General features: G+C 42.8%; 1 protein-coding gene across 20 annotated transcripts in view; it reads left to right on the forward strand.

The window, feature by feature from the left end:
- DYNC1I1 (dynein cytoplasmic 1 intermediate chain 1) overlaps window positions 1-14,794 on the forward strand; it is a 379,244-nt gene that overhangs the window by 30,933 nt on the left and 333,517 nt on the right. For all 20 annotated transcript variants that reach the window (XM_055589767.1, XM_055589774.1, XM_055589771.1 and 17 more), the window contains one exon: window positions 14,453-14,569. In XM_055589767.1, coding sequence (XP_055445742.1) covers window positions 14,453-14,569 — 117 coding nt within the window. The remainder of the gene's footprint in view (window positions 1-14,452; window positions 14,570-14,794) is intronic.

Below are 14,794 nucleotides of genomic sequence, written 5' to 3' on the forward strand. Positions count from 1 at the left end.
ACAAACGTCGCTCCCTGTGACTAGTAACGAACTTGATTTTGTTACATACTGGTGGTTTGCAACCCATGTTTAAAAAGCCTGTGTGTAAAATAGATAGCCAGTGGAAGTTTGCTGTATGATGCAGGGAGCTCAAACCTGGTGCTCTGTGACAACCTAGAGGGGTGGGATGGGGTGGAGGGTGGGAGGGAGGTTGAATAGGGAGGGGATATATATATATGTGTATAGCCATATATAACTATGGCTGATTCATGTTGATGTATGGCAGAAACCAACACAACACTGTAAAGAATGATCTTCCAATTAAAAATAAATAAATTAAAATGTTCAGTAAAAAAGGCTGTATGTATTACATGCTAAGGATAAACCACCTGGCCTTGCACTTGGTTGAATCCTTTGGTATTTCCTTGCTGCCTACAGAGTTTAGATCTCGCTAAAGTATGGCAGAGCACATCTTTGGCTGCAGGGTGACCATCTTGTCCAGGTTTGCCAGGGCTTTCCTGAAAGCCCTGCATCCAGGGAACTCTATCAATCTCTGTGCAAACTGGGACGGTTGGTCACTCGGTCTTCGGGATCTCATCTCTGACTGCACATCCATCCTCATTCTCCTTGTCTTCTTTTGCACTGAGTGTTCTGTTTGTATCCAGTTGCCTGTCGCACAGGCTGGCCATTCTCTTCCCTGTCTCCCCACCTTTGTCCATGCTGTCCTCTGCCTGGGGTGCGCTCCTCACCTTCTGCGGTCCTTGGGTCTGATTTCCCTCTGGGATCATTTGTTAAGTCATCAGCTCTGTGGAGCCTTCTTACTGCCTTCTTGAGAGCACAGTCATGCCACAGACTATGCATATTAGTAAGCTCTTCGGTAGCCTGATCTCAGATCATCAGCTGTGTTTTTCTCAGCTATCTTACTCTTTGTCTCCTGTAGAACAAAAATGAGAAGGAAAACTACTAAAATAAAGTGGGTAACAATGGCAGAAAAAGAATATAAAGGAAATGGAATAAAACACTACAAGTGGGAGGGCCAATAGTGTGAGGCAAGGAAAGATGAGAAATGCAGAAAGCTGTGGGCATAGGCAGTAATTAAGAGCGACTGGAAACTGGGTTTGAACCTTAGCCTTTCACAGGTCAAGTTGTTTGTTTTGATGTGAGGATAGAGTGTTATCTAGCAGAGTCCTTCTCAGTGTGAATTTCTCCATCATGATAACTTCAACCCAGATCAATGGTCCTTAAAATTAGGTAGGCTTAATTACAAATTTGTGTTTTGTAGTTAATTTGGGAGGATATTGAATGAAGTGGTTTTAAGATGTACAGACATATCCTAGTAACTTATATGTTTAGAAGGTTAAAAACCAATTGACTTTGTGAACATTCATATTGAGAAAAATCTATTTTTGACTTTATTGTTTAAGCATTAAAATTTTCCTTCTCTTATTTTCGGTAGTATGTCTTGATTTTACTTCCTTTAGTATGATGGTTTGAATTTGCTCTCATTTGTGAGTTGCAAGACTCTCTGGGTAGTTTGAATTTGCCTGCACTCTCTATCAGAATAGAGTAGCCTCGTTAGGCAGCCCTGTTGGGCAGGGCTGTCTTAATTTAACATTGCTGCACAGAACATCTGGCCCCTTCATAGAACGGGTAGTCAAGGACTCCGAGTCAAAGCTAAACTTAGTCATGTCTGAAGATTTGCTTGCTCTCAGTTATTTTAAAGATCAGCCCCACAGGTTACCTGAGAGTCGTTTATTTTTAGACACATTCATTTATCATCTTAGCAACTCAGAGTAAACAGCTTCAGGTACAATGGATGACTGTGTTTTAAAGCACTGATATTTTTACATCACTTCTAATGAGAAAGCCCAGCTATTGGCATGATGATTTATCCTCAAGGCCTTTTGGGCTTCTAGATTGCTGAAATTTTGGCTGAGGTAAGCAATGGAGACTGTCAGTTATAAAGTGAATGGATTTTGCTAAATATCCTTTTAGAGTCAGAAAACAGAGGTTGAGATAAAAAATGTAAACCAGGTGGGAAAGCATGGTATCAGTGGGTTTATGTGATTTAGGAAAAGATAGTTAAGTGGATCGGAGAAGGCAACGGCACCCAACTCCAGTACTTTTGCCTGGAAAATCCCATGGACGGAGGAGCCTGGTAGGCTGCAGTCCATGGGGTCGCTAAAAGTCGGATATGACTGAGCATCTTCACTTTCACTTTTCACTTTCCTGCATTGGAGAAGGAAATGGCAACCCACTCCAGTGTTCTTGCCTGGAGAATCCCAGGGACGGGGAAGCCTGGTGGGCTGCCGTCTATGGGGTCGCACAGAGTCAGACACGAGTGAAGTGACTTAACAGCAGTAGCAGCAGCAGCAGTTGAGTGAATGAGGCAATGCTTGGACTGTGTGTTTGATGCACATGTGTCCTAATGGATGAAAAAAATCAATTCCTGCCCCTCCCAACCCCTGCCGCCCATGGGGAATCAAGATTTGTTGCAGAAAAAGGAAGAGCTTTTCTGAGTTGTATCACTGAAAAGCTTAGTGCAGCGGTCCACAGACTTTGGTACCAGGGATCAATTTCATGGAAGACGATTTTTCCACGGCCTGGGGAAGGGTGGTTTGAGGATGCTTCAAGTGAATTACATTTATTGTGCACTTTATTTCTACTGTCATGACATCAGCTCCATCTCAGATCATCAGGCATTAAATCCCAGAGGTTGGGGACCCCTGGCTTAGTGCACTCACGCAGTGTACTGATGATTAGAAAACTCCCGATAGTGAAACTGTGGAAAATTTCATGCTTCCATCTAATGATTATTTAGCAGTTCAAGGGACTTGTATTGAACACTCATTGCTGGGCACTAGGAGCACAGAGATAAATTAGATGTGGCCCTTCCTTCAGAGCAGCTGTCGGTGCAACAGGAGAGCATCGTGTGAGCAGAACAGAGGTGCGCGTAGGTGGACCGCGTGGTCCGTGTTGCCGCCAGCCATGCGCATGCGCAGGGTGCCCGCGGGCCGCCAGAGCGATGCTTGTCCCGTGCTTGAGGCTGTAGGCGGCCTTTCTGAAGGGGTGTTTGTGACAGTTTCAGGGGCACAGCAGAGGGACTCAGCCATGGGTACACATGTATCCATTCTCCCCCAAACGTTTACACAGTCTTATGTAAAGTATAGACTTTGTACTTGAGGCTTCTTTACTGATACCTGGTATAGGCAGATGATACACCTTTCCCATCTGTTTGGACCTGAGGTTAGGTGTTTCAGCAGGAGTCTTTGTATAAGGCCTCACTCCTTTCTTCATTCTAGTGTTCCTGTGGTCTTCTCCAGATGGCTTCCATCTCTTTTCTTCCGATTCTACTTTCCAGCCCCTTTTCTGCCCTGAGTCTTCGAGACCCAGTACCAAAATACTACTTTCCAGTTGTCCAAACTGTTCCATCTTTAGTTTTCTCTTCTTTCAAGGATGGTCCTTGAAATGCTCGTTTCCTAAGGACTCTTGATATCGTCTGAGTGTTTCCCGAGAGAAGAGGCCCTACAAACTGAATGATTCCCTTAATTGAAGAGCAGTTCCTTTCCCAAAGAGATGAAGCATGCTGAGTCTTCCAATGGGTAGAATGTACTGCAGGCATCAGCAGTAACTTGAAAATTTCCAGAACTTTTTGGTGGAGATGACAATGGGTTTTGAGTCTTTTAAATTGAAGAGCTCTCGTCTCTATTCTGTTAACTAGATGAAAAGGCAGATCCCTTTTGGATTGATTTTTCTCTCTAGCATAATGGGCCTCTATGCTGAGTACTGGAGAACCTCTCCTGTTTAATGTGTTGCAATTGCCCATGCTCGAGTTACAGCCGAAGCAGCGCAATTTGGGTAGCTCAGAATCTAAAGTGGTGAGAGGAAGACTAGAGACAATATGCAGATACAACGATCTCAAATATAGTTCATAAACCCAACAAGAGCGGTTCTAAAGGCATACTGCAGAAATACTACCTGATTTCCTAGTCAAGAACCAACCCATTATGAATAAAATGAAGAGCCTTGAAAAATCAACACAGATTTTTAACTGTTTGTGTGTACTAAGATATTTCCTCTCCAAACCTATAGTTCTCTATTGACATAAGGTGATCCTTCCTGTGTATTAATAGCTGAGAATCTTGCAGTGCTTGGGACTACCCAGTATTGGCTTGGAGACCTGGCTGGGAATTTCCGAGGCAAAGCCTTTACGGGTCAGCTCTCTCATGCAGGTTATGTTTGCCGCCACCAGGCGGTGATAGAGAGTGATTGCACGATTGGGCTGGGAGTAGACAGATCAGGATCTGCTGTGAGTGCCTTTGGTTTAAGAGCTTTCTTGTGACTGAGAGTGAAATCCTGAATAAGTAAACCGGGACAGGGAAGCATTACTTAATAAAAGTTATCAAGAACAAAGACATCTAGTGATTCCAGTTCTGACTCGTCCTCTTAATGGTGGTGCGTTTAGACACATGCAGCTCAGTTTCCCTGTTTATGGGTAAAATATTGGCACTGGATTATATAATTGTTAAAGTTCTTATGTTAAAAATAAGCAAGTGTAATTTTAATTGTTAACACAGAAAAATGAAAGGAATAAAAACTTTTCACATAACAGGGAAGTCTATATTTATTAATAATCATCTTAGTTCACTTCTGTGGCTCAGGTGGTCAAGAGTCTGCCTGAGTGCGGGAGACGCAGGTTCAATCCCTGGGTGAGGAAGATCCCTTGGAGAAGGAAATGGCAACCCACTCCAGTATACTTGCCTGGAAGAAGCCATGGATGGAGGAGCCTGGTGGGCTACCGTCCATGGGGTTGCAAAGAGTTGGACGTGTTTAGGTTATTGCTATGAATTCAGCAGAATTTTAAATAGATGGCTTTCTAGAATCAACTGCATCTTATCAGAAGTAGGTTAAGGCAGACCGTGCTTTGAGGATCTCTGGGAATCCCAAGATACGTTCAGGTGTCCAGAAGGTCAAAACCATTTTCATACTAATGCTGAAGTGTTACTTGTCTTTTTCAGTGTATTGACATTTGCAGTGATGGTGTGAAATTAATGGCAGGGCAGACTTCAGGTAAGGTAGCATGAGTTGCGGAGAAGGCAGTGGTAGCCCACTCTAGTACTTTTGCCTGGAAAATCCCATGGATGGAGGAGCCTGGTAGGCTGCAGTCCATGGGGTCGCTAAGAGTCGGGCACTACTGGGCGACTTCACTTTCACTTTTCACTTTCATGCATTGGAGGAGGAAATGGCAACTCAGTCCAGTGTTCTTGCCTGGAGAATCCCAGGGACAGGGGAGCCTGGTGGGCTGCCGTCTATGGGGTCGCACAGAGTCGGACACGACTGAAGTGACTTAGCAGCAGCAGCAGCAGCAGCATGAGTTGAGACAGGGCAGCAGACTCCTGGCAGTGTTGGCACACCTCGCTGCCACACACTTGCCGCTAAAACGACAAACAACTTCACTTAAGAATGTCCTTCACGAAGCAGAAAACAATGCTGGTTACGTTAAATCTTTAAGCTCGAGCACACATCTTTTCTGTGTGACAGATGTGGACATGAAAGGCACTCTGTTGCTTACCAAAGTTCCCTGGTTGTCTTGAGAAAAGGATTTGTGCAGTGTTCGAGTTGTGAGCTAAATGAGCTGCTTTTTTGCAAGAAACACTATTTTTTACTTGAAACTATGATTCATAGACAAACTATGGTTGTTTAGGCTTGGTTATTTGGCAGAACTTTTCTCAAAAATCAATGACATGAGCTTGTCACTTCAAGAACACGATTGACAATATTTGTTGTTCATGATAAAATTTGAGCTTCAAGCAAAAGTAGAGTTTTGGGAAACTTGTATCTGCTGCTGTGAGCTGGACAGCTTTACCATCCACATGTAAAGACCTTTCTGAAGATTTTGGTAGTGATGGTACCAAATGTGATTTTTGGATGTTGTATAATGAAATGTATCAATATTTGAGAGAAGTCTGCATAATTTCTAAATAACCAGTGCATGATGTTATAAAATCATTCATGGATAAAGTAAATTTAAAGTTTAAAATAGAACAATGGATATTAATGTAACAGAGTATAAAAAGTTCACTGATAGGTGTGGCACATATTCAGATTGGAAATGAACTTTGGGAAACTGCCATTTGTTGATTTTTGGTGTAATATCAAAGAATATCCAAAATTACTTCATATACCTGTGGCGGATTCATTTTGATATTTGGCAAAACTAATACAATTATGTAAAGTTTAAAAATAAAAAAATAAAAATAAAAAAAAAGAGGCTATTCAGATACTCCTGTGTATTTTCCAGAATACACAGTTATGTGAGATCAGATTTTCTTCACAACCAAAATAGTGTATCACAACAGATTGAATGCACAAATAGCTGTAAGAATCCAGTTGACTTTTTTTAAGCTAGATATTAAAAAGAGAAGTGAAAATATAAAAGAAATACCCTCTTACAGTATTTTTTTGGTCTTGGAAAGTATAGCTGTTTTTCCCTAAAAGTTTTATGTTAAGTAAAAAAGCTTGGTGTTATTACAGGATTAATTATTCGGTATTTAAAGTTTTGTCAGTTTTGATTGTTAACGTGGTTGATGTTAATAGGTGTAACCCACAGAACAAAAGCTCTTTGAAGTCACTGATAATTTTGATGCGTCTCAAGGGATACTGAGAGCAAGCACTTGAGAACTCATCTCTAAGTAGACCAGGCCTGGGCACCCCTCCCTCTATGAGATGGGTTTTATTAAAATGTTCGTTTTCCTAGTATATTGATGGCTGTACACTTTAGCATATAGCCCTCCCCTCTCACCAGCGGACTTCCTCTAGGATTTCTCTCACCCCGTTTTGTTGACTGCGGGGTATAGCTGTAAAAATGAGTGTGGTTCCATTCAGCCCTTGGCCTCCCATCCGAGAGGAAGGACATAGCTGCATTGTATAAGAAGTCAGGCAGGTGAATCGAGGTTGTGAAAGATCAAACTTCTTATGCGTACCAAGTGGCAGATGAAAAGTTCAATAGCTGATAGTGAAGAGCTGACAAGAGCAATTGTTTTTAGGCAGGAAAAGAGAATTTATTTCCAGGTAGTTTTTTTCAGTGAGTCTGGCAACAGCTGGGCAATGATTTAACCCTCCTAGGATTCTGACTTTAAGCTTAAAAATACATTTGCATATGCCAGCATTAGAAATGGAATCTCAAACTGCTGCCAACGTAGACAACCAAAAGGAAATAGAGATCTAAACGGTTCAAAAGCTAAGCCTCGGGAGGTTCTGTTGCTTGGCAGCTGTGTAAACAGAGCTAGACCCTGTGCTTCTCCTCTCTGAGATGCTTGGTTCTAAACAGGACCACACCATCTCGTGACCATATGGGCAGGAGTGGAAATGAAGGGGACGGGTCTCATTGTTGGGTTCAAGAAAAGTCGAACATTTTCCTTTCTGTATGCATGTGTGTGGAGTAAGAAATGTGATGGCGAAACAGGGTTAACTGGGAAGACAACGCCAGGTGGGGAGATGACTTTGGTTTTCCCCTAACTGGGGGTCTATGTTTTTTTCTCATGTTTTCTTCCTTTCTTTCTCCCTCCTTTCTTTCTTCCTTGAAACTTAACGACGGTGAGACAATTTTACTAGGATGCAGCAGGAGTGACCCTCCCTGTAATTAACTTCTTAACCAGAGAAGGAATCATTTCTCCATGTGCCACTCTATCCTCTGGGGGAAGTGGGTGAGATAGGACAGGGTGCCCACCTGGGACAGCTTGACGTATAATCCCTATCTACGTTCAACAGAAAAAGTGAGAGGAATTTTACTAGTTAGATTAAGTGACCACAGTTAGTTGTTTAAAACATATTTTTCCTTTGAGTCACAGCTCTTTAACCACGTCTTCCATTTTATAATCCATTTAGGTTGAGAAGCATACTATACCTGTAGTGCATTTCTGACTGTAACTTTTTAATACTTGTTTTTATTAATGGTGTAATTGACATACATTATGTTAGTTTCCGATGTATGACATAATGATTTGCTGTTTGTAGATCTTGTGAAATGTGTACAGTTTCACAATATGAAATTTTGTGATATTCGCCACAATAAGTCTAGTTCAACATCTGTCATCATACATAGTTAACACGATTTTTTCCCTTGGGTTGGGAACTTTTAAGATCTCCTCTCTTAACAACTTTAAAAGTATTGTTAACCATAGTCACAGTGCTGCTCATTACATCCCCATGATTTGTTTGTTTTCTCACTGGAAGTCTGTATCTTCACTCACTTCACTCACCCCTCATCTCCAGCTCTGGGAACCATCAGTCTGTTCTCTGTTTCTGTAAGCTTGATTTGGGCTCTCTCTCTTTTTTTTTTGGTTAAAGTTTTAATTTTTTGTTTTGGCCATGCAGCATGGCTTATGGGATCTTTAGTTCCCCATCCAGGGATTGAACCATGGCCCCCAGCAGTGCGGGTACTGAGTCCTAACCGCTGCACCCACCAGGGAATTCCTCCCTCTCCCAGGTTTTTTAGATTTAGATCATTTGCAGTGAACTTTGATGTTTTTAGTTATTGAATTAATGTAGAATTAGTGATGGGGTAAAGAGTTCACGTCTAGTCAAGGCTATGGTTTTTCCAGTGGTCATGTATGGATGTGAGAGTTGGACTGTGAAGAAAGCTGAGTGCCGAAGAATTGATGCTTTTGAACTGTGGTGTTGGAGAAGACTCTTGAGAGTCCCTTGGACTGCAAGGAGATCCAACCTGTCCATTCTAACGGAGATCAGCCCTGGGTGTTCTTTGGAAGGAATGATGCTAAAGCTGAAACTCCATTACTTTGGCCACCTCATGCGAAGAGTTGACTCATTGGAAAAGACTCTGATGCTGGGAGGGATTTGGGGGCAGGAGGAGAAGGGGACGACAGAGGATGAGATGGCTGGATGGCGTCACTGACTCGATGGACATGAGTCTGAGTGAACTCCGGGAGTTGGTGATGGACAGGGAGGCCTGGCGTGCTGCGATTCATGGGGTCGCAAAGAGTCAGACACGACTGAGTGACTGAATTGAACTGACTGAAAGAGTTCGCATGGTAAAAAATAGTAATACTATTAATAATAGTAGAAAAAGGAGGAGAAGGAGGAAGAAGAAGAAGAGAAACAACTTTTCTTGCATGTTTAATACTTTGCCAGGTATAGTTTTAAGCTCTTATATTGATTCAGCTACTTGAAAGGTAAGGATGGCAGTTTACTGAGCTGAAAGATGGGCAGAAACCCAAGTTGTGAGAACAGAGGTATCTGGGAGGCTAGATGGAGATGTCATAGTGACACAAGGGGATAAAAGCTGAACCAGGAGACAAGAGAGAAATGGGAAGGAGGGAGTTGAAATTTGAAAAAGTGACAGACGTTGGGAAGATGGAATCCAAAGTGAAAACAGAGTAGCTGATTTGAACTTTGAGGTGTCTGTTGTCAGGTAGGAGTAATTTGGTGGATGAGAAAAGAAATACCAGAGATGAAGTGAAATTACATCCAGTGATAGTAAAACCGGGGAACCTCCAGCAGACCAAGTGCTGAGATGCAGAGGAGGCAGGAAGATGAATCGAGCAAAGGCAAATGAGAGAACGTGGGCGAAAGGAGTGTCACTGATGGAAAGCAAATGCAGAACATGGGCTTTGCGGGGGGGGGGGGGGGGTGGGGGGGGGGCGGGAGCTGGGGCGCAGTAATCAGCGCATCAGCTGACCCCGTGTGGGTGGAGCTGGGGAGGGGCTGCTGTGAGTGTTCCTAAGCCAGAATGGAGTTGCGCTGTAGTTGGCTGGTGGGCAGGAGAACAGGGGTATGACGAGACGAGAAGGAGACATACACCTTGGGGTGGGTTTGATTTATCTGCTTGACTCCTTGCCCTTTGTAAGTGAAAGAAACTGGCTTTTCTATGTGTGTGAAGTAAGTGAGCAATAATTAGCAGCAGGTCGCTCTGACTCTTATTTTCTTAAACTAAGAGCATCAAAATTGCCTTTGCAGTGACCTGCATTAGCCCCAGGAAGCTCTATAACTCATGTCCCCTGTGCCTTGCTCCTCGATTTGCTTTGTTTAATGTGCAGGGAGTTTTTAGTGGATCAGACTGGCAAGCCCCCCCACCCCACCCCAGGGAAGCCTATGAAGTTCAGTGCTGACGCTGCATTTCGTGCCACTGTTTAAGCCATTTCACTCTGTGTAAAGGTCCATTCATTTCTGTGCACTTTCCAAAGCCTCAATGAGGTGTTCTCTTGAGATTTCTTATTCTCCCAGGGGTCAGTGCTTAAGTGTCTAGTTTGGAATAGATCCAAAAATCGGTAAGTGGAAGGTATTCTATCTCTGTCTTTTAACACTGTGCTTCTCTGCCTTTAAAAAGCGAAGTGTCATTGGAAACATGGCTATGTAGTTGGCTACATACTAGACTGTAACACTATACTATGTAGTATGTAGTATAATTCTTTTAAAATTCCCTTGGTGTTTTTGTTGTTATACTTTTTAAATATTGGCTTTGTGGCTGGTAACAGCAACTTAAATGACCACCATCATCAGACATTATCAGTGTTGCTGCTGCTGCTAAGTCGCTTCAGTCGTGTCTGACTCTGTCAGCCCACCAGGCTTCCCGTCCCTGGGATTCTCCAGGCAAGAACACTGGAGTGGGTTGCCATTTCCTTCTCCAATGCGTGAAAGGGAAAAGCGAAAGTGAAGTCGCTCAGTCGTGTCTGACTCTAGCGACCCCATGGACTGCAGCCTACCAGGCTCCTCTGTCCATGGGATTTTCCAGGCAAGAGTACTGGAGTGGGGTGCCATTGCCTTCTCCGTATCAGTGTTAAGAAGACCTTAACCCTTCTTACATAGAGAATACAGTTTACATCCCACTATTGAATGAAGTCCTTCTCAGGAAAATCGCAACAAATACAGGATGTTCCTATTACATAGTTTGCGCCTTAAGGACCGTGATATATGCCTGAAGTCATGCTGATACTTTTGACAGACTGGGAAAGGCAGAGAAAAGGGAATGTGGAGGGAGCGGAACTTAGGGTGCTTCTGAAACGTTGCCACTGGCTGTTTTCAGCATAGGATGACACGACTATTGCTGTAACAGTAGTTTTTCTGCTAAGACATTTAATTTCTGACAGCAGAGAAGTGACAAAATCTTAAATCGCATTGGCCCCCATTGGGGAAGAATATATGTAAGGTCTCAGGTGGCTTCTGGTACCAGATTCTCATTTTCTCTTGTCAGCATTTTTGGTGTTGAAAATTATTGGCAAACAGTATTTTAGTGGTAACTGTTACTTTTATCAGTTCTATGGCTCTTCTTGGGGCAAAAAAAAAATCAGCTCTAACTGCTTGAGTCCATATTCTTCCATGTCGGCCATCAGTTTGGAACCAGAAAGACCTTCTTCCTTCAGGCAGAACGTTTCCTGCCTGCTGGCGTCAGTCAGTGCTTCGTTTCCTCAGGTTATATACCTGTCCTTCACTACCTCCTGGAGCTTGCTCAGACGCATGTCCACTGAGTCAGCGATGCCATCCAACCATCTCATCCTCTGTTGCCCCCTTCTTCTCCTGCCCTAAATCTTTCCCAGCATCAGGGTCTTTTCCAGTGTGTGGGTTTTTCACATCAGATGGCCCAACTATTGGAGCTTCAGCATCAGTCCTTCCCATGAATATTTAGGGTTGATTTCCTTTAGGATTGACTGGTTTGATATCCTTGCTGTCCAAGGGACTCGCAAGAGTCTTCTCCAACACCACAATTTGAAAGCATCAATTCTTCGACACTCAGCCTTCTTTATGGTCCAGCTCTCACATCCGTACATGACTACCGGAAAAACCATAGCTTTGACTATACAGATCTTTGTTGGCAAAGTGATGTTTCTGCTTTTTAATACGCTGTCAAAGTTTGTCATAAATTTTCTTTCAAGGAGCAAGCATCTTTTACTTTCAAGGGATAAGAATAGGCATAAGAAAATTTATATCCTATTGTCATTTTGCCACTTTTCTTTTTCATACACCTGTTGATTTCCCAAACCTTATTACGCCTAGTGAGCCCACTTTTCTCTTTTTCCAGGTCTTTGCCACTTGCCTCCACAGGTCTGTTTTTACTGACTGAAGTTTGTATTTCTTGACTTGAATTAATCTGCACCTCTCATGCACAGCCTGCTGGTTCTGTCTTCTGCAGGTCTTTGCAGATCTCTGTCTCCCCTTCCTGTGCTAGTCCCTGACCTCATTCCATATCCAGTTCAAATTCCACTACTCAAAGCTCTCCTCATCTACTCCACCAGATCTATGTCTTGTTCTGCATCCATTGGCAATCAGCAGATGGAGTTCAGAGCATGGACAAGCTAAAACTGAGGTCCTTCTGTGTATGGACTTCAACTTGAACTCTGGCAAACTCCAAGAGATAGTGAGGGACAAGGAGGCCTGGCCTGCTGCAGTCCATGGGGTCTCCAAGAGTCAGACACAACTTAACAACTGGACAACAACAACAAATGTATGGACTATACAGGGTTAGGTCTTGCGGAATCTCCTTTATCTGAATTGTGAAAAAGGCACTCGTAATAATATTGGTCTCCTTGGATGGTTGTGATTAAACGTGATAATACATGTAAAGCGTCTGGCACTCAGTGATCAGTGCGCCAAGCTCTCAGGGAGCATTTCCAGCCACACCGCATGCTCACAGAGTTGAGATGTGCAGTCCTTGAAGGGAAGAATCTGGCTCTGCAGAGAATGCCTGCTGCTGCTGCTAAGTCGCTTCAGTCATGTCCGACTCTGTGCGACCCCATAGATGGCAGCCCACCAGGCTCTAGCACAGGTTAACTACTCAACGAGCATGTGTTGAAAATGAAGAGCATGGTCGTGAATAGCAGAGATTGATTATCATGATGATGGTTGTTATTATTTCCGCAAATCTTTGTCATCATATTATAAGCAAAAATGTGTGTGGTGGGACAGGAGGAACACAGTACACTCCCAGTGTGTATTTCATCTGAATGTGCCTAAGGGTGACTGCAGATTCTTGATTACCTTCTAAAGACAGTGACAGGAAGTTCCAGGATTTTTCACTGCTTGTGTTTTATATGTACATATAATGCACACACACATATATAAAAAATATATATATATAAACTTTATTTATTTTTGAATGTGTTGGGCTTTTTTGGCGAGGGCTTTTCTTAAGTTGCTAGGAACGTGGGCTACTCTGTAGCTATTGTGTGCAGGCTTCTCATTGGAGTGGCTTCTCTTGCTGCAGAGCACAGGCCCTTGGGCACGCAGGCTTCAATGGTTGCAGTGTGTGGGTTCTGTAGTTGCAGCTCTCCAGCTCTAGAGCACAGGCTCAGTAGTTGTGACACGACCAAGCTGCACCTGGGCCTGTGGGGTCTTCCCGGATCAGGGATTGAACCCATGTCTCCTGCATTGGCAGGCAGATTGTTTACCGCTGAGCCACCAGGGAAGCCCCACTGTGTATCTTTTAGGGCATTTTTTTTCCCATCCCTCACTTTGTCATCTATTTAGAAGTATACTATATGTGTGTTTCATCATAGTTGCATACAAGTAGTATGCAAATGGATACTTGTGACATTTATGATTCGTTTTAAAAAAAATTTATTTTAGGAGTTTGGGTCGCAGAAGGGTTCTTCATTTCCTGGTGCTTCCATTTTCTTAGTTTCCAATTGGGCGCAGAAAAGAGACAAATATAAATGATGGATAATTGGTGACAGTCTTCTCCAAATTCATTGTACTTGACATTTCTGGCATCATCACTAGGATCATCCTCCCTGTTAACATGAAAACTCTTGTTCAGATCAGTTTTCCCAAGAACTTGTCATAGTGTTATCTCCTAATTCATGTGCTCACAAGCATTTTTTGCTGTGAAAAGGAAAAGTGCCAGAATAAGCAGAATTGCATTCAGTATGCAAATGAAAGTTTTATAGAAATAGGGTTGTACTGGAGCTGAAATTAATAGTGACAGTTCAGGAGGAGTTTTACGGGAAAAGATTAACATGTTAGGTCTTCAGTGGCTGTCTTCCCTGATGCATATAATATTAGGCAAAATGAAATCTCCAGGTGCCCAAGCTTGGTGGAGGAATGTTGATTGAGTGCATAGAAATTTGAGCAAGGCATGTCTCTAAGAGTTTATGACAGCCCATTTTCTTTTCTCGGTGTGAGGATGAATTGGTCCATTATCATCTAAATTGGAAGTCATGATGATGGTTCTTCTTTGAGTCTCTTGTTGTTTACTTGTTAAGAAACTTGTACAGGAAAATGTGTTATTCTGAATTAAGTTGCTATTATAGAATAGTCTTCCCCACGAAAAGGGAAGATTTTATATAGGGGGAGATCAGATCTAACTTAATTTATTTGATTTTTCAACAGAGGGTAAGGTATACAATCAGTTACTTCCCAGAAGTCCTGTTTTCAAGTTTGATTGCCTTTTGAACGATTTCTGCAGTGATCATACAGAAAAGTTATTTGTGTATATTCACTTTTTTTCTTCTTTTGCTCCAAGGAAACCAACATGTCTGACAAAAGTGACTTAAAAGCTGAGCTAGAGCGCAAAAAACAGCGCTTAGCACAGATAAGAGAAGAGAAGAAACGGAAGGAAGAGGAGAGGAAAAAGAAAGAGGTAAGTCCTGGGTGCTGTGCTGTGATCAGGGAAAAGGAAAACCACTCAGTTCCGAGGGGCTGGTCAAATGGATAAAGAGGACCCTGTGAAAGAATGCATTTACAATACCTGCATAAAATGAGTGATATTTACATACTTAGAACAGTAAGGTCATTGCCATCTATTGTGTACTGGTCAGGCACCACAGAAATGGTCAATAGCATTTGGTCCAGAGACCCCCAAACC

Source organism: Bubalus kerabau, chromosome 8 (assembly GCF_029407905.1).
Source record: "Bubalus kerabau isolate K-KA32 ecotype Philippines breed swamp buffalo chromosome 8, PCC_UOA_SB_1v2, whole genome shotgun sequence".
NCBI classification, from domain to species: Eukaryota; Metazoa; Chordata; class Mammalia; order Artiodactyla; family Bovidae; genus Bubalus; species Bubalus kerabau.